Source organism: Colossoma macropomum, unplaced genomic scaffold (assembly GCF_904425465.1).
Source record: "Colossoma macropomum unplaced genomic scaffold, Colossoma_macropomum, whole genome shotgun sequence".
In the NCBI taxonomy this organism is placed as follows: domain Eukaryota; kingdom Metazoa; phylum Chordata; class Actinopteri; order Characiformes; family Serrasalmidae; genus Colossoma; species Colossoma macropomum.
Window position 1 is genome coordinate 40,895,645 of NW_023494787.1, and position 21,023 is coordinate 40,916,667.

A 21,023-nucleotide genomic window follows, 5' to 3' on the forward strand; every position below is an offset into this window, starting at 1 on the left:
GTACGGCTGACTGTGCTTCTAGTGTGTGAGTCTGTGTCTGTGTGTGCTGTTGTGCTATTATATTACATAAAACATCTTAAAATAGCTTCAGGTGTCTAGCTTGTTTCAATCTGCACTGTATAAATTATTGAATTGAGTTGTTTAATAAAATAACAGCAATTCTTAATCTGACAAGTGATTCTAAACCTTTGAACATGAGTGCAGAAACGAATGTAAAACCTGATTTTTTGTTTTTTATTCATAACAATATAAAATCATTTCTCAATGGGATATTCAGAGACTATTCATTTCAAATGCAGGTCTTCGAATGGCAAATGTGTTTGCGATGATCCTGTGCATTGGTTGGCAGAGTTGTAACTTGTTTGATAAAGCATCCCTCCATTGCCATAATATGTTTTGGTTCATTCGTGGGAGTATGATGTTTTATGGTACATGGTGGTTTGGTGGTGTTTTGCTGAAAGCACTACTGCTCTGTGTTGTGCGTTTTCATGGATGTTAACTTGCTTTGCTCCTGTGGGGCGTCTACAGGTGTGAGTCAGAATGAGTCATCAGAGCAGCAGCCGACCCACACAAACACACACACGCACACACACACACTCCTAGTGGTCATGTTTTTTCCTCTCAAATAGCTATCAGCTGTACTCAAACACACCCACACATTATCTACGTATGTTCCCACACATGCAGCATGTACACACACAAGCTATCTGCTCTTCAGCTATCACTCGTATCAGCTCCATTTACTTCAGCAGAACACACACTATGTATTCTCTGTAGTCTCCTGGGCGTTAGAGCTGCACAGTATTGATAAAATACTACTGTATTTCAACTCAGCTTTGGATGTGTGGAAAAATATCCCTACAGATGTATTTAAAAAATTAAGAGCAAGTCTCCTGAAAGAAAGGGAAGCTGTAATAAAGGCAAAGAGTGGATAAACAAAATACTAATATATAGCTGTTGAGACTTCTGTGTAATTTTCTGATAAATATGCTTTATGCTTTTTTCCTGTAATGCCCATTTTGACTGGTCTCTGACTTTTGCATGGAACTTTATCTGCCTTCTTTTTGACTGCCAGTGTATTAAAAATGCAGGGATCCACGAAAATCTCAGCAACTGAAACATTTCGGCTGAAAAGGGTCTCTTTCGGTTTTTGGAAAAAAAAAGAAAAGCTACAAAAAAAGTCAAATTTTAACACTTAACCAGTTATTTGAATGATAACGAAAAGGAGAAACCATGATTGAAAATGCTATTTCTTTTCTTCGCTTTCCTCCACCAGTCAGTGCAGATGCATTTAAACAGCTTGAGCTGCAGCAGATCAACAGTGAAACAAAAGAGGGCTGTTTGGAACTATTTCACAGTTTCTGTGAGGGACAGTAGACGAGAGATTTAGAATATTGTTCATGAATCAGGTGAGGGCTCATGAACTTCTCCTTTAAAGGTTTGTTACCACTTGAAAACACGGCATCCCACAAAATATAGCAAAACAGTAGAAACAGAAAGGAAAGTCCATGCTAGCAGGCCACCGCCATCTGTATGGGCTTTGAAATGATGAAACAATTCACAAGCAGCAGCTAAAACATTATAGGATTCATTATCTTAGATGAGCAACTCCGTTTTGAGGACATTGGGCTTCATGGCACATAATGTAACCTGCCTTAATCAGTATAGAAAGTTTATTTTATGTAAACTATTTTAATATATTGTGGGCTTAGTTTTGTCTTAATGAAAGCAGATGTTGTCAACAAGTAAACTGTATTTTCTTTATTACCTTGCAGCTTTTTTGAGTAGACGTTTCATTTAGAAGCATAAATAAAACAGGATATTAAAACTGTATTTTATTCGCTATGAAAAGATATTAGTCATTATTAAAAAAGCATTTATTTCACTATGAAAAAGCATTAGTCAAGCAATAATGTTATAGAACACAATACAAAACCGTCAACCTGCGCATTTGCATGTTGCGGTACCCTGCACAGTCTGTATTGCAAAGGTCAAAATCCCGATGATAATAATTTCCCAATATATTGTGCAGTCTTAGTGAGTGTGTTCTGCGTGTGCTGGCTTCAGGTTTCAGGCTGAAATTGGAGTAAACCTCTTAAGCGTAGACTTACTACACTCTCCTCCTGTTCCACTAACACACAGCTCCAAGCCCCTTACATAATCTGCCTTCATCGCGTGTGTTTCTCATTTGCAGCCCGATCCCTCACCTCGAACACTTTTTATTTTAATCAAATTAAACCCATACTAAAGCCACTGATAGCATTAGGCCCAAAGTCCATTGCGCTCCATATAGACACTCAGGCTCTGACGCACAGACAGACCCATAAAACAAACACACACACAGACACTGCTTTTGCATAATTGCCCCAATTTCTATTTTTCTTCTTATCAGCTAAATCCCCTTTTAGTACCATTAGTTTAATTTGACTTATCTTCTCCCACATCTGCGCACAGTGCTAAAAATAGCAAATAGCAACCTGTATGTGCCTGTGTTTGTGTCAGGGCTGTAGCTATGGGGGGGCTTGGGGGGGGGAGGCAAGGCCACCTCACTTGGAAGCTAGGCCCAGATCTCTGAGTGCTCAAAAAAAGTCCTCCGATGCCATGTATGAAAGTGTCTTGTTTATTTTTGCTACTTACATTTTTTACTATTTTTACATTAGCCTGCTCAGCTGATTCTGCAGGTTCTTGGAACGTAGCTGAGCTGTGCTTGTAGCTAGTGTAGCCTACTACTTACTTAGCAAGCAAGCTAGGTGAGTGGTAAAGTAGTAAATAAAAGTTGAATATTGTTAACAAAATGATGAGAAGGTCGCAGTCTTAAGCCTTTCGTCCCAAACATCTGTGCGTATTAGTTATTAACCGAGACCGGATGCGGTGTTCTGTCAGTTAATATAATATATTATATATTATTTTGTCAGTTATTAGTATAGTGTTAATTAGTATAGTGTTACTGGAAGCTGCAGTGAAGTAGGCTAATTGGTGGTTGTCAAACTCAATATGGCAATGGGACATAATGCTTCCTAGCTGCCACCCCCACAAGTCTGTAACTAGGCCCTCCACCCAAACTGAAATTCTGGTTAAACCATTAGTTTGTGTATTTGTATATTAAATTCATAGTAGCTGTCCATGGTGCTGATGCACTGAACTGATTAGTCTGTTAGCTTGTGTGCTGGTTTCATCACTAACTTCTCTCTGTGTTGATTTCTCTCTCTCTCTCTCTCTCTCTATCTCTCTCTCGCTTGCTCTCTCTCAGCCTCCGAGCCCAATCTGAAGGTGCGCTCCCGATTAAAGCAGAAGGTGGCTGAAAGAAGGAGCAGCCCTTTGCTCCGCCGCAAAGACGGCACTGTGATCAGCACCTTTAAGAAGAGAGCCATCGAGATCTCAGGTAACACACAAATGGGTTCAGTGTTAAATAAATCTATTAACAAAACATCAGATTTGCAGTTTTCCCCTTACATCAAGTGTAGTTGATCAGACTTTTGAACTGGAGCTAACTTACAAGTAATGGAATCTTAATAGACCCCAGGTTAGCACTTTGCACAGTAAGTGGCTAAATCATCACAATGATAATTGGTATAAGCTTCCATTACTTGTTCGCTACTTTAGTGTTGGTTGACTGACTACATTTGGGGTACGGGGGAAATTGCAGACATTTAATTCTTGCCTTAAAATTATTGCTTTAGTCATTGCCATTTGAAGATGAATGAATGTGTACAAATCACAGCTCTACTCAGTAATTCATTTGTGAGCATTAGAAGCACCTCCTCGAAGTTTCCACTATTTCGGGTGCTGTTCAGAAGCTAATTTGCACACATTTTATTCCTACAGGAAAACGGTTCAATTCTTTTTAGGCTATTTTAAGGCCTAGTTTTGGACTAAACAATCCACTAAGTGGTAATAAAAGGTGGTGTCATTTTATATTTCTATTTTATGTTTTTATATACCCCAATAGTTTTAGTTAAACAAGTTCTGTTTGACTGTAAGGCTGTCAGCTCTCAGTTGCTTCAATTTCTAAAACTCAAATAAATAGCTAAAACTCACGGTCTTAAATAATATAGAAGTCCTAACAGTGGGAGTGGAGGCTCGGAATTATTTGTGTGTTTGGGTAATTTTTCATTATTTCTTTTCATAAAAGTGTAGTTTTATGGGTAGTTATAAGATGTAAGTCTCTTGCTAAAGGGTAGATTTGGATCTGTCTAACTTTTTTTTTTTATTCTAACCATGATGGTGTTTCATGTTCAAATAATGGTGTTCAGCCTGTGTTGCTGTGATATTCTGTCCTCAAGTGGCACAGCTATCTAAAATTTCGCCCTATCAGTGGGAAATTGTTGGTTTAATCCTGGTGATGGCAACAAAGTTACTATTATCTGTGATATCAGATACTGATAAAATTATGGGTCATCAAAATCAGTCGATATATCAGTTGGCCCCTAATTTAGAAATGTCTAGCCAGAGCATGTTGGTAAAACTTATCTTACCACACCAGCTTGGCAGTGTAGATGCTTTTTATATAATTACATATTTCTTATAAATCTCCTAATGTAATATAAACTGGCCCTCACTGTGAAAGAAACCTCAGCTGAGTTATTAAATACCACACCATAGCTCACACTAGCAGGCTGGTTGTAATGAATAACTTGCACATTATCTGTGTGTGTCACTACTGCAGCGTGCGTGAATAGCGAGCAGTGAGTGGTGAGTGGAGAGTAGGTCCTGCTGTTGACACGGCCCTGACCCCATCCGGTTCATCGTTAATGCGGACGCCTGAGCTCAGAGAGGCTAAGAATAGCTCTTTAAGAGGGGGTAGCTTTAATGGTGGCCTGCAGGAGCACTGTCCATGATGTGGCAGACGTGTGTTGATGAAATGGAGCATGGTAGACCTTAGTCTACCCGATTTAGATAAAGAAAGGAACTGCTTATGTGGGCCAGGTCTGACAAGGGGCTTAAAACACCTAAATCTAACCTAGAGTCAGAAGCTCTCAGGTTGATTTAAATTATTTTAAAGCAGTGGTTCAAATGCTGGTCATTGCACAAGCATTCAAAGAGTTTGAGCAGCAGCAGATCAACAATGAAACACTCAAACACTGTCCTCTGCAGCTGCATTCTGTCTTTAGCTTACATGCTTTTTCACAGTAACTGATTTCATATTATTTAATACATGCATAATACTGAGTAACTTTTGGTAATAATATTTTTTACCTGTCATTTTGACAGCTGTTACTGCAAACACTTGCGTTTGTTAGATTCTGTAGAGATTTATGCTTATTTCTTTTCTTAATGGCAAACACTAAAGTGACTTGTGTGCTAACAGTGCCTCCTGCTGGAGAAACCTCAGACTGCTAGACAGTAGTTTCAAATCCACATCTACTTTACATATTAAAAATGAGTTTCTGTTGTTATAGCAGACGTTATAACTTTAAATGCCTTTGGGAAACCAAGAAGGCTTATATTTTCATAATTTAATCATATCTGCCAGGAATCACTATTAATAATTGTAACTGTAAATAAGCTGTGCCCGTAAGCTGTCATTTTTATATTTACAACTACTGTTGATAATGTGTTGTTGCTAAATAAACAAGCTGCAACCGCTAATTCCTCTTCCATTACAGCTGTCATTTAAGGCCCACCTTACTTTTGATCTGCCTTTGAATTTCTGTCAGAAAAAATTGATAAAGGCTACTTGACTGCTATGATTTGAACTTTTTTCATGATGTCTGGACTCTGCAATTCAAGTGCAAGAACAAGAAGCAAAATGCATCTCTCCTACTGAAAAGAATGAGAAATAAGTGCATTGGTCCACAAACAAAGCGTGAACCCCCTTATGTGGTGGATAACTTACTGTTGCCTTCAAAATGCCTGCTGCTGTTTTAGCTGTGCAGCATAATTTAGTCCATTTCTATACATGACAGTATGTCATACAGTGACAGAAAGCACAAACAAGACGATTTGAGATTACTTAACAGCTCTGTGTGGTTTGAGGCATCTGTGTGATGATTTAGGCATGCAGGTTACATGATGCAGGTATCTCGTGCAAAACTAAAGAAGCAAACTTCACACACCATACATATCTTGGCCGATTGACTATATCTGGGTTAAAAAGGGGATCGTGCAATTTTTGACTGAACTATTCCTTGATGTAATTGATATTAAGAGCCAGAATGACTCCCAGGTCGAACAGAGTAAATCAGTATGCAGTTACTTCCATTCATTATGTATAAAATGTCATATTTAGCCCAGGTTTCATCTAGCATGGTCAGCATGCATTGCAGTAAAGACAAGCTATGTGAGGTGTGCTTTCCTGATGTTGACATTTGTGTATTTGTTTGTGTTTGTAGTCTCCTCAATGTGCAGCAGTGCTCCTGGCTCTGGCCCCAGCTCCCCAAACAGCTCCAACAGTGCCATCGCAGAGAACGGCTCCAGTGGCTCTGTCCCAAACATCCACGCTGAGGTGAGCCGCCCAGCGCCCCAAAACCCTCTTTAGGGATTTTTTAAAATTTCAGCACAGCTCAGAGTGATTGAGAGTGGTTTGATGTGAAATAGATCATTGTGGAGAAATTTACGGATTCGGATTTACGGTGCTTTGGGGACTAGTTAGCCTTACAACACGTAAGGTGTGTGAAAAAAGTGCATATTCATGTTTGGCTTTAGTGAAATTATGTTGCTGATTTATTACTTTGTGATTGTGAACGTGTTGCGACATACAGTCGCATGCAAAGTTTGGGCATCCCTGGTCAAATTACATGTTCTATTTATTTTCTAAGTGAAAATAAATGAGCACATCCTCTACAGAGAACACACTCCTGCATATTTTAATGCACAGTTACGGTTTATTTGCTGAATTCAACAAATAGGAAAAAAACATTTGGAATGTGCAAAAGTTTTGGCACATTTTATTCTGTATGTTTTATTTATTCCAATATGTTAAATTTAGCAAATAAAAAGAAATTGTGCACTAAAATCAGCAGAAAATATTCTGCCATGTTAAGGTATGCTTTCTGTAGAGGATGTGTCACTTAGAAAAGACAACAAAACATATAATTTGACTAGGGGTATTCAAACTTTTGTATTACAAATGCACTTGTGAACCATGATGAAAAATTAGCCAGTGTTAATTATGTATTAGATCACCTTCTAAAGCTTAAGAATAGCCACTCATAAATTGTTGTCGTTATTGTGTAATAATCCTCTGGATATTATAAGCCTGGGATTTAATGGGTTAATTCATGCACACAACCACAGAAACTCATCTGGATCATCAGAGATCTTGAACGTCTAGCCGGGATGTTCACAGCACGCAGTAAAAGCATTGGGATTTGTCAGATGCAGTTTGCGTATTGCAAGTAGCAATTAATAAGTTATATGCAGTTGAGTTTGTGTGCTGCTGAGTTGTATTTAGAAATGATGCAGTACAATGATGCATTACAGCAGAAGAATGAGCAGCACTGCAGGGGTAGTGCACTGAGTGTGTCCACTAGCTGTCGGAGCATCGTAACCTTGAAAGAAAGTGTGTGCGTTTGTGTGTGTGCGAGTGTTTACCACAAAACACTAGCCGTAGGGCAGGAACATTGCAGCTGTCTGATTGACCGCCTTCAGTGACCAGCATATTAAACATGTTTAGCACATCTGAGTGTCATTCTGACTGTTCTAGCACAGCCAGTGAGTTTTACAAGCAGACTTATTTACAAAATTACAAACATTATTTCATTTCTGTGGTAAAGTCTGTATCATAGTGCTGTATTGTAGACTATAGTTTGTGGTTGTAGCGCAAGCGCAAAAATAAGACATAAAATAATGGCACTGGCACGTGTGGGTGTGGCAGATATATTTTTAGTATTTTCCTGACCCGTAGCTCCGGCTCTTACCTGGCACAGAGCAGCACTACTGTGAACAGGGTCGGAGTTAGAGTGAATACATTATCAGCAGGTGTGGTTTGACGTGCTGCGGCTACGGTCAGTCAGATAAACTCCTCTCATTCCCTTTAAGGCCCACATGTGCACTGCAGGTGCAGCTCTGTGATATTTTCCTAATGGCAGGAAGATCACTGCCTTTCCAATATTTTTGTTTTAAGGAAAGAAAAAAAAAATGGTCTGATATTTTAAAGTTGAGCATGACTCAATAAGAAATGACTCAGCAAAAAATACAATATTATAAAATACACTAATCATCAATAAATAATTATTTTTCGTAAAGATTTTTATAATAATCGCAATGTACATCATTTTAATATTTTTATTATTATTGTTGTTGTTGTTGTTGTTGTATTTACAGCTGGAAGAGTGTCAAAAACAACAGTAGTAGTAAAAATTAATTAATTAATTTATAATAATTATAATAATAATAATAATAGTAATAAGCCTTATGTATATTGAAATGCAGAATTCCTGTTTATTTGCTGAATTTTACATATTGCGGGAACATAAAATCAGGCTTGTGCAAAAGTTATGGCACATTTTATATTTTATGTTTTTTTTTCAAATTTGTTAAACTCAACATATATATCGAAATGCGCAACATATAAAATGAAGATTTGCAATGCAATAAAAAAAAGAAAAATGCCATATTTAAATTTGTTCCTTTAATTTCACTGGATTTGCTCAAAAGTTTGCATATGATTGTATATCAGTCTTAAAGGCCCAATGACAAAAACATCCTGTTTAACTGTAAGGGACAAAGAGAGGTTTGAAAATGGCTGTGTGCAAAAATGAATTACAGTGGTTTATGATGCATAAAACCACACAGTTGTCATAAGTGAACTCAAAAAAATAAAAAATAATAAAATGCAAGAAAAATGCTGTGTGATTTAACCTAAGCTTATACAGTGGCTAGCAGTTTTGAGGGCAAACAGAAAAAAGTGATGTGTACACCTGAGTAAAATCTGTTATGTCAACACAGTTTACTTGCATTTGGCAATAATTGTGTTGATGTAATATATTTGATTCATGTGGAAATAATGTACATATTTCAGTAAATATAGATTCAATGCATCACTTTTTCAGTATAAATAGACCAGAACACCTAAAAGCCTGTATTATGCCTCCAGGAGCAATGATGTTGGTCAAATGGGCTGTTTTGGGCCCTCAGTTCAGTTCATGTTTTCGTACGTCATAACATATTTATGTACGTCATTGTTGTCAGGGGAGTCAGTAATTGTTAGGTTGATGAATGCTATTTTATTTCCTCCCTGTGTATTTTTGGGCGCTGTACATTTGTTATTTTTACAGCCAGAGCTCGCTGCCTGCCTCTAATCAATCCTCTTTATGCCTTTTGGGGAAATGAAAAAAATAACAACCCTCTGCAGTTAAAGAAAGATTTCCCCCCCATAAGTAGGGCAACAAATATAGCACACATCAGTCTCGTCAGCCAGCGATTTTCTGCCTCATGATTCGCTCGATCGCTGCCATTCTCCGCAAGTGGCCGATGACATAACCAGCAGCCCGTTATTGCAGCGGTTCGTACGTGCGCTCATTTGTACCTCGTCCCAAAAATAGCCACTGGAGATCGTTATTCCATAGCCGTCGCTGCCGGAGGAGAACGGGCATGTGGAGGGAGGATAGAACAGTGACATCATCACTGCTGCAGTGAACTTACACTACTGTTCAGAAGTTTGGAATCACTTGGCATAATAAAACTTGTTATTTTACAGAGCTGTGCAAAGTCAGAAACTTTTTTTTTTTTAATTTCCTGTCAGAACGGCCATTAAGTATACGTTGTTTGTTTTCGTAAGTGAAAAAAACAGGAATTTCCAAAACTGGAGTTTAAAACAATACTAAATTCTATATTGAAAGAGAAAATGTGATTCCAAACAACCATTTAAGACCTGGTAGACCACCAAAACCATCAGATAAACAGCACTTAAAGCTCCACTGTTGCTTCAGATCTGAAAAATCCACAGGTGTTTCTGTCCATCCTTCCACTGTGAGAAGACAACACAATGACATGAGTCTGAAAGGATGTGTAGCTGTTAAGAAGCCCTCACTGAGAAAAGGAAACAGACAAAAAAGAAGAAAAAAGTTTGCAAATCAAATAAAGAAGCTGCTGGTGTTCTCAGAACAATGAACTGACCACCCCAGTTCAGACCTCAACATCATTAAATGTGTTTGGGATTATTTGGATTGTGAGAAAAAGAAACTGCAACCATCTTCTAAGACTGAGCTTTGGAGGTGTGGAAAAATATTCCTGCAGAAAAGTCTCCTGAAAAGAATGGACGCTGTAATAAAGACAAAAAATGAATACAATAAATGCTGAAAAATTGTATACTACATTTAGTTTTTAGACCTTCATGTAATAAATGTTTTCTGCCTTTTTTCCTGGAGTTGACAAATGAATAACTTAATGGCTATTTTGGCTGGAAATTAAATAAATGAAAGGTGGTCTCTGACTTTTGCACAGTTCTGTACATTGAAATATACAATTTAAAACTACATATAATATAAACTGGAAGGTATTTTTAGATGTATTTATTACTAGCATCATACTATCTCGGATGTAATGATAAAAAAATTACTAAATTATATATTTTTGTATTAGGATTGGTATTTGTGTTTGTATTAGGATCATTGTATACGTTTTTTGGCAAAAGGGTGTTTGCAAACCTTTGAACAATAGTCTAGTCATCAGAGATTATTGTTCCACAGCCCCCACTGAAGGAGAATGGCGCTGACATCATCGCTGCTGTAGCCGGGGCAGTTTGCCATGAAATGAAAGTTCTTATTACTCTTTTTTTGAGGAGGGGTTGTTTTCACAGTGGGACTTTTGTTGAGTCAGAATCGAAGTGACGTCATGCCTCCACTGCACGTCTGCAGCTGATTCACAGCAGCAGCAGAGAGTGTGTTTGTGCGTTCAAAACGGACTACGGAGTGAAAGGGTGCTTAATAGTTTTGCATTTTGCGTTTTGAATGTAGGGGTGAAAGGGTTCTGCAGGGAGTGAATGAGCTATTTTCACTCAGAGTGCGTTCTTTCATTAGGCCCGGAGACTGGGGGTCACCACCACTGCCCCAAAAACACTTCACAGCCTGCGCCCGGTCACTGAGCCCAGTCACTCAGTTGGTGATTCAGCTCTAGCATCAACTATAAACAGTGAAAATGAACAGGAAAGACCTTGAACACTGCAGTCCGTTTGTCCATTTAAAGTCAGAGCATAAATTTACCTGCTTTTCTGTTTTCTTTTTTTTTTTCTCTCTTTTTAAAAAGAGGGCCAATCTTCTACATTTACCCTGAATTCCATTTGTGATATTTGTGCAGTTTTGTGTACAAAACAGACCATGTTCGAACTCTCTTTATATATAGTGCAAAATGCTATTTATTTGCTGAGTTCAACTTATACGAATTGGGTTCAGTATAAAAGTATGAAAAGTGCCATAAATTTTGCACAGGCCACAGTTTTTCGGTATTGCAGTCCCTGTAAATAAGAGTGGACTTCAGCCTGAAACTACAGCCCAACTAGGAAAACCATCACAGCCACAATGAATGGGTTTTTGAAGGTATGAATTGAATAAACCAGGGAGTGGATGGTACATTCTGCATCAAACTATTTTTAAAAATTTTAAATGTTTTAACAAAGCAAGAAAATTTCAGCAAATTGAACATTAAGGTGTAATTTCTGTTGCAGATGTGTTGAGAATTCAAGAGAACCTCATTCTGGAACCTCTTGTTCATATCTCTACTCATCTCTCTCTCTCTCTCTCTCTCTCTCTCTCTGTCTCTCTCTCTCTCTCTCTCTCTCTCTCTCTCTCTCTCTGTGTTTATGTGTGTCCGCAGCAGCTGCGTTCTCTGCACCAGTCTCTGAATGCGGACGGGACAGCAAGCCCCCTCAGTCTGTACACCTCTCCATCTCTGCCCAACATCTCTTTGGGACTGCCAGCTAACGCACACATCACCGTGAGTGTTTTTTTTTGTGTGTTGTAGTTGCAAGACACCAGGTACATACATTTATACATAAAGATGTGTTTTGGCCAGAATTTTATGACATCAAACAAAGTAGTGTTGGTACACGTCTTAAAGATGTGCTAATGTTTTACCAAAAAAAACAAAATGTGCACAATTTCCCCCTTTACCACATATGTACTTAATAAGTTAAGACAAGTTTGATGTCTTATCTTGTACAGGAGCTATGAGGCTAATGAAGCTAACAAGTTATGAAAGCTTATATCTTACAAAACATAAAATAATGAGCAAACTTACAAATTAGATTTTAAAGCTGCTCTATGTAAAATTTTATGGTTAATATTAAAAGAAGTGGCATTAATGTGTCAGGAGGAACCAAACACTATAAAATATAGCATGTCTGCAATGCTGCGCGTCACCTTGTCAGTCAACGCTACAAAATCTTTTGCACATTGTGTGCAATTACACATTGCCACCAGAGAGGTCACCAAATCCCCAAAATTTACACAGCGCAGCTTCAACATAAAATTACACAGAGGCCTCAACAACATAATATCAGATTTTCAACTTGCTGTCAGTTTTTCAGTGAAATCTGCTGGGATATTTTTCCACACCTCTGAAAGTTCAGTCTTAAAATTTGGTTACATTTTCTACATCTCACAATCCAAGAAACCCCAGACACATTTAATTATATTGAGGTCTGCATTGCTAGATTTAACCCTGAATTATCCTTACCTTGAATAACTAGCAGCCAATGAGCTCATTTCATGCCATCTACTTACAAACACAAAAATTTTCAAAATCTTTTCATTTATTTTGTTTTTGTCATTAAGTTTTACACTGTGATGGCAGTTTGTAGATTTGTAGGTCAGTTTGTATTAGAATTGAACCCCAAGCTGCTCACAGCCGAGGTATGTGCTGCTTTGCAAAACATACATGCATTTAAAGGTTAACCTTTTACAATCTATTAAACTGCCCGCTCAGGCCCCTCAGAAGCTGACCGTCCAGCAGGATGCAGAGCGGCAGGCTCTTCAATCCCTTCGGCAGGGCGGAGCTCTGACGGGGAAATTTGTGAGCACCTCGTCTCTGCCGGCCCACGACCCAGACCCTCCAGCCCCCACAAACAGCCACAGCACACACTCCTCCCTCCTGCAGCACGTCCTGCTGCTGGAACAGGCCCGGCAGCAGAGCGCCCTGCTCGCAGGTACACACGCACTCTTACGCACTCTTATTTACACTCAGGCATACAGTTATGTAAGTGGAGCCTACACATGCATTGCCAGAAGAGCAACAAACTCACAGGTGCATTCATAAATACCCCACACATGCCTAACCCCGCACACACCCACACATAGAAACTCATATATATAACAACCAACACAGCACACAATGTTTATTGACATCTAGCTGAAATTTGCAATCACATAACTGTTGCCGTGGTGATAGTTTTGCTGGTATTGCTCAGTGGCATTTCTGCTCATGTGTGGGGTGATGGTGTTAGCCACTGTGCTGTCCTGTGAAGCATCTTGAACACATTTCTGAGTATGTTTAATTAGGAATACACCAATCCATCCTTTTCTTTCCCATTAATGGCCTGTACCAGGTACCGATTCAATATCAGTGCTTCTTAAAATAAACATACCTCATATAATGTGATGTCAAAATTGAAGAATTAATTCCATTTTGGTAATTGTTTTTTTTTAAAATGAATCACACTGGACACGTATGTTGGATTTGACCATATTCTTAAGTCTAACTGATCGCTGTAGACATCACAGTTATCACTTTGTTGTCTGACAATGACACAAAAATCAGGCTTTTTTAGTTTACATTAAACTATGTTCACTCATGAAGCTGGTGTGAAGCACAGCAAATTAGAAAATGTCAGAGTTTTCATTCTGACACTCTATGTTGAGGAAAAGCAAAATTTATTCACAAAAAAAACTTTAAATAGGGCTACAGTGAAATATCAAAGTCTATGAGTTTACAAATAATTTTAATGGTATGTGAAATAGTGATTGAAAACACTGGTCAGTGCAGATATGTTCAAACGGTTTGAGCGGCAGCAGACAACAGTGTAGGTGACAGCCGTGTGGAGCTATTTTAGCTGTGTACACTTATTTATGAGGGACATTATACAAGAGATTTGTATTCCTCCTTTATGTCAAGCATCAAGATGGCATGCAGAACCCAAGAACTTCTCCACTACAGGTTTGATACCATATGAAAACGTGATATCCCACTTGATACGCAGAATACAGCAAACAACAGAAGAAGAAAGGGCGGTCCGGAGTGGTACTCCAACACAATCTGATACAGTGCATCACTACATTCTATTGCTGGAGCTGTCAGCAAAATTTGGGAAAATTGAATTCCTTTTGGGACGTCCCAATAAGTGCTGCAGTTTGCTGCTGTTGATGCCGGTCTGTTGCTGCTCTATTGAAAAATATGTAACATTTAGATTTTTAGCGTCATTTATTTTCACCATAATTTTAACACAGCATTACTCTTGTGTATTATATTGGAAAAGCCTTCATGCTTTTTGTTGTTAACAGTTCGTCACATGGAGTGTGTAAAAACCTCCTAAATGAAAACACCTGATTCAGTTCATCAAGGCTTAAGGAGCATCTGAATGGTGGACTCAGGTTGATTTGATTAGAGCTGCAATAAAACTCATACATAACTTGTACACATACATGTCTTCACAGCTGTAAAAAAAAAATTGTTTCTCAAAAAAAAGGAGAAGAAAAAATGTTCTTAACTTTCCGTGTAGGTTAATGTAACAAGATTTAATGTAAAAGTCATTTTGGACCATTTTTGTTGGTCCATTCATCATGAAATTATGTTAACAAATACAAACAAACAAACAAAAATGGAGATACTAGATACAGCAATGATATGCCTTTGGAGCACCATGCTTGCAAATACAGTCATAAACACCCACATTCAGAAAAGTGCATTTTTACTGAACATCTTTTCAAAGTCATTTCTCTGACCACACGATGCACCACAGTTCTGGTCTTCTAGCTCGAGGAAGCTGCATATTAAACCCAGGACAAACGTCTACACTCTGCCTTTTTATAAAGCACCTCTCACATCTTACAGTTTGTGATGGTTTACAGTGCTGAGCTACAGCAGTGTAGGCAGGGGTTTAAATTCACTGTATGCAGAATCTGTGGGCAGCACATGTTGGACTTGTTGAACTTCAGCTCTTACTGTGTTCAGAGAAACGACTGATCCACTTTGATAAGACATCTAAGCGCTCAAAGAGTCAAGTATCAGGGTTAATCCATGACGTAGATGGCTTGGGAGTATGTTGGACAAGCCAGGTAGTGTTGTTTTGGAAGTAAACCTCAGAGTAAATGTTTAAATTGAACCTGAGGAATATCTGTGTCGTCCATCTCTATGAATATAAACATGCCAAAGATTTGGGGACACCCAGCTTTTAAAAAATTTGTAACAAAAATATTTTCTTTGTTGATATCCACTTAACATGTTAAAGAGAAAACAGTTTAGATCTCATGATCTTTGCAAAAGCAGTTGACAAAAGTGCGTACTTGGGATTAAAGCATAAGCGCACACATTTTATCCCATTGTTGTGATGTCAGCACTCATTAGTGGTTATATCTTTCAGGTGTTTAAACCATGCTGGAGCCAGAAGAGGTTTCACTATGTGCTTTTAACAGTAGACAGAAAAAGAAAACTGTCAAATCATTATTTAGGCAAAATCTTTTCATGTCAAGAAATACACTTTGATGAACATGAAGCTGAGTGTTGAAGCTTAATATACCCAAAGGATTAACACGTTGTTTTATGTCAACAGGTATATTTTTCTTACTTACTGAAAAGTAACAGTGAAAGTCAAACATTAGTCTGAAATTCATAAAAGAAGCCAAGGGGTCCCCAAACATCAGATCTATTTGTATGTTTGCATTAGGCCCTGCAGGAAACATTGAATACAAAAAGGACTTGCTTGGTCAGAGTGGATGTTATTTCCTCACTTTCTTCTCCTCTCAACAGTGCCCATGTATGGCCAGTCGCCATTGGTTACGGGCGAGCGAGTGTCCAATAACATGCGGACAGTGACCAAGCTGCCGCGGCACCGTCCACTGAGCCGTACGCAGTCAGCTCCGTTACCACAGACGCCTCAGGCCTTGCAGCACCTTGTCATGCAGCAGCAGCACCAGCACTTCTTGGAGAAACAGAAACACTACCAGCTCAACAAGGTACGTACTGAGGGAAGGCTGACAGAACTAATATTAGCACTGAACATAATGATCATAACATCGGGGAATGGCCTTTCTGACTAACTTTAATATTATCATTATTATTATTATTATTGTTATCATTATTGTTATTAAGTAACATCAAATTGATTGCCGAACAAATGGATAAGTCTAAACTCCGTAAGAAAAGCGATTGAGGGGGTATTCATGATATTTTACATAGATAAATAGACTTAGATAAGTAGATCAAATAGAACTTTGTCAATACCCCAAAAATTGTAAAGTGACTGTAATTTAAGGAACATCGTACCCACCCAGACAAAGCAAGGCCAGTTGTGCTCTCTTGGACTCCCAGCCACAAATGGCTGTGGTATCGTTCACTCACTATCTTGTGATAGTAAGACCAACACTTAAACGGTTGTTCCACTCAAACGCCCACTCAGGAGACTAAAACTATGTTATATGAAATATGTTAATATGTAAAAAAAAAATGCAGCTTTTTTCATAACTGCAACAATAATTTCCTTTTCATTTTCCATTCTGGACTTGCTTTCTTCAGTGTTTTTGTTTACTACCCTTACTTTTCCGTCAGATCCTCTCCAAAGGTGCGGAACTTCCTCGCCAGCCTCCTACCCATCCAGAGGAGACGGAGGAGGAGCTCACCGAGACCGCAGAGATGCCTGATGAACGAGGGGAGGGGCCTGAGCATGTGAGGGAGGGGCTACATAAAGAAAGTTCTGGTGAGACCACGCCCCCTTCAGAACGCGTGGTCCCACTGAAGGGCGAGAGCACAGAGAGCGACCTGGAGGAAGAGGATGATGAAGATGAAGCCATTGAGCTGAAGGAGTGTGATGAGGAGGCTGGCCCCTATGGGCAGGTGAGAGAAGAGAGCGTTTTTCATTACATTCTTTTTATATTTCCCCAGTTTACATTCGTACATTACTGTTTAAAAGTTAAAGGCATGTTAAACCAGTTTTGTTGAAGATAAATATATAAATAAATATAATATATAAATAATGCATAATAATTACTAGGAAGTTGTAAAAATTGAAGAACAGGACTGATGATAATTCAGTCATTGGGAAAGCTCTACAATTTTGAGAATTATAATAAAATTAAGTTATAATAGTTATTATAAAATTAATATCCACAGGTCCTATCTATAATTCTAAGTTATAACAAGTTCAGGATAAGATTTTTCACAAATTCAGACAATATTTAGTAAATTTTGTGATTTTTTTCTTATCTGGGTGATAAGATAAGATAAAGAACCCAGGAACTGTTATTGTGTAATAGCTACTGTCCTATATGCGATCCTCACTGAAGTTACCATGGTGACGAAACAGATAACACAAGGTGAGAATGCCTCAGATTTCAAGAAAAAAGTGGTGATTAAATCTCGAGGCAGGTAACTTGACAAAAATTTGTTATAGATAATTTCGTCTAAACAATACAGTGTTGAAATTTACACTGCACACTGAAAGAATGTACCCTCACAGGCACAATAGGCTCCTCAAGGTCCAACTGTGTGTATTGAATAAGGTTTAAAGGTACACTACATTTACTTTCCAAGAGGAAAGGTCGATGTAACTGGCCCAGAGGTCAAGCATCTGTACATTTGCATAACAGCTTCTCAAGCTATGAATGCATTTAGTAGTTCGTTAAACTTTGCTCGCTCTTACCACGGCTGTAACTGGCCTTTGTTATTTCATCAATAAGCCGTCCAGTGTTCTATATTTAGTGCTCTCTTTTCTCTCGCTCTCTTATTCAGTTCCTCCTTTGCGTAATGTCAGATTCCTCCAGTACTTGCACTCTGACATGTTACAAAAGCGGCGCTGATGAAATGCGGCCGCATTGACGCACGGCGCCGAGCGGCCGTGATGACTGTCCTCGGCCCGGGCACAATGCTGCGCTCATAGTGTGAATTCTGTCAGCTTCAGCTGCTGACTCAGTGCCTCACAGCCACAAATCAGGAGTACAAACGCATAGCCACAACACAGTCAGCACCACTAGACACTGTACTTTATATAGACTCTATACAGTCACTGGAGCCAGATGCCTAACCCCTTAAACTGCAGGCTTATTATTCAGTGATTCATCTTAAGACATCTTCAATAACGGTCATCAGATTTATTCAGTAGCTTTTATAAATTATTCAGGAACTATGAATCTAATATAGGAACTGAAGTGTGAACCGACATACAGCCCCTTAAAAGTTTATGGGGTTGAATATATACTTGTTAATGCTGGTTAGTGGGACCCAGTTATCAGTGTTTTTGAAGCATTAAGTGTATGGCACAACTGATAAAATGTTGTGGTAAATACCAATTTTAAGGGGTATTTTTACAAATTTGATAGCCTATAATATCAACCAATGTAGTAGATTAAATATAAATATAAGTATAGCAAAATAATAATTTGTGCAACTTTAGTAGTTTGAAACCTACGTGAAACTAAATTACACTTGAGTCGCGAAGCGTAAAGTGTCCTGCAACTCATTTGAAACTCAGCCTCAACAGTTGCAACAGTCTCAACTTTATTAAACAAGTTTCAGGAAGCAGCCAATCAAGTCATCAATAGGACATTGTGTGAAATGACATACAGTACTTTTGATTGATTTCACCACATAGAGAAGAAAATAAAACAGAAGACGCTTCATTCCGCGGTAAAGCATCCTGCAACTCACTTGAAACTCAGCCGCAACATTTGCAAGTGTCTCAATTTTGTGGAACAAGTTTCATGAAACTAATGAAATGTGCCAATAATGCACAACATAATCACGTCAAACAACATTAATTTCTAATCATTGACTTTATAGGATCAGTACACAAGAAAATAAAACAGATGCTAGTTTACTGGACAAATGAAAGGGGACATCCCCCTAGGGGTGAGTCAAGGTTGTTGTTTTTTTATTTTGTTTTCCAAGTCATGACAACACACACATTTCTTGAAGCTAACATTTCTATAACCAGCTACATTAACAAGCCAGCTAATGCTAACAGCTGTGTTTATTCTTTGTTGTTAACCTGCTGTTATCATGATTTACATGATTTAGCTAGATTCATTTTCTCCTCTCTTAAAGCTCCATACTTTTACAAAAAGCTTCATTTTTTTCAATCTAAAAGGTGGGAATTGTTACAGATGAGGAGACCGAGATGCGCTCTTCAGTTAACTTGTTGCGCTTCAAGGACAGGCTGAGTAGGCTATAGCCATAATGGCTACTTAAACATTACATTTCAAAGGCTTAACTTACACACAACAAATAAATAAACTTAAATCTATAATAAAGAACGCTAAATAGATAGATTCAGAAAAAATGCATTGCATTCTCGCTGTTTTTGAGTTTGTGTAACTGTCAAGTTGCATGGCAATTATGTTGCAAGCAACCCACAACATGCAACTAGTTGCAAGAAAGTTTCACTGTGTAAAGCCAACCTTAAACATCCTGTTTTCTGCTGGGCCATTTCTGACCTACCACTGTAAGTAATGTAGTATTTGCTTGAAGCAACACAAGCACTAAATGTAGAAGAAGCTACATGGTTTCAGCTGCAGGATCCTTCGCTTTCTCGCTTGTGTCATCCGTGATGAGCTCAGGGGCGAGTTTGCGGGGGTTTAGTGACAGAATGAAATGCAGGGGGATCCCTCTCGGAAACAGCGAGGATAAGGCTAAAAAAGGCTCTTCGGCCCCAGTAAAATAGACATGGGGGTGGGGGATGAGAGGAAAAGAGGAAGAGAGCTTTCCTTTCCTCCCACCAGTGAGTCACCCCTCTGCGTCGTGTGGTAGGGAGGGCGAGTCAGGGAGGAGAGACAAGTAGCGAGAGAGAAATCGAGCTAATAGGTTGCTGTATGTATGGCAGAACATCCATATGAACTGGAGGAAATGACAGCAGCCTGACACGCATCCCAGCATGTGGAGGATCTTCTTATTATGCAAAGTATCGTCTCAGTTTGCAAAAGTTCTTCTCAGTATGTGAAGAATCTTCTCAGTATGCAAAAGTACTTCTCACTATGCAAAGGTACTTCACAGTATGAGAAGGATCTTCTCATTATGCAAAGGTTCTTCTTGGTGTGTGAATAGTATGTGAAGGTTCTTCTTAGTATTTGAAGGTTCTCCTCAAAATATGCAAGAATTGTTCTTAGTATGTGAAGGTTTTTCTCAGTATACAAAAGTTCTTTGCAGCATTTGAAGGCTCTTCTCAGTGTTTGAAAGTTCCTCAGAGTATGAGAAGGTTCTTCTCTGTATGCAAAGGTTCTTCTCAGTATGTGAAATTTCCTCTCAGCATGCAGGGATTCTCATAAGTATGTGAAGGATCTTCTCATTATGCAAAAGCTCTTCTCGGTGTACAAATGTTTTTCTGTGTATGTGAAGGATCTTCTCAGTAAGTGAAGGTTCTTCTCATTATGTGAAGGTTCTTCTCAGTATGTGAAAGTTCTCAGTATTTGAAGGTTCTTCTCAGTGTGCATAGAGTCTTCTCAGTATGTAAACGCTCTTCACATTATGCAAAGGGTTTTCTCAGTATGTCAGTGTTCTAAGAATGTGAAGGTTCTTCTCGGTATTTGAAGGTTCTTGTCAGTATGTGAAGGTTCTTGTCAGTATGTGAGGGTTCTTCTCAGCATGTAAGGATTCTTCTTTTAGGGTACAAAAGTTCTTCTCACTATGTGAAGGTTCTTGACAGTACGTCGAAGTTCTTCTCAGTATGTGAAGGTTCTTTTCAGTATGTAAGGATGCTTCTCAGTAGTATAAAAACGTTCGTCTGAATACACGAAGGTTCTTCTCAGTGTGTGAATATTTTCAGTGTATAAAGGTTCTCTTCAGTATTTGAAGGCTCTTCTCAAAATATGCAAGAATTCTTCTTCTCAGTATGAGAAGGTTCTTCTCTGTATGCAAAGGTTCTTCTCAATGTGTAAAGGTTCTTC

The 21,023-nt window shown here is 38.6% G+C and overlaps 1 protein-coding gene across 5 annotated transcripts in view; it reads left to right on the forward strand.

Moving 5' to 3' along the window:
- hdac5 (histone deacetylase 5) overlaps nt 1–21,023 on the forward strand; it is a 142,176-nt gene that overhangs the window by 94,688 nt on the left and 26,465 nt on the right. For 3 of the 5 annotated variants that reach the window (XM_036567377.1, XM_036567374.1, XM_036567376.1), the window contains 6 exons: nt 3,251–3,382; nt 6,333–6,445; nt 11,755–11,874; nt 12,865–13,084; nt 15,901–16,106; nt 16,699–16,983. In XM_036567377.1, coding sequence (XP_036423270.1) covers nt 3,251–3,382; nt 6,333–6,445; nt 11,755–11,874; nt 12,865–13,084; nt 15,901–16,106; nt 16,699–16,983 — 1,076 coding nt within the window. The remainder of the gene's footprint in view (nt 1–3,250; nt 3,383–6,332; nt 6,446–11,754; nt 11,875–12,864; nt 13,085–15,900; nt 16,107–16,698; nt 16,984–21,023) is intronic. The other 2 variants (XM_036567375.1, XM_036567378.1) reach the window with 1 other exon arrangement.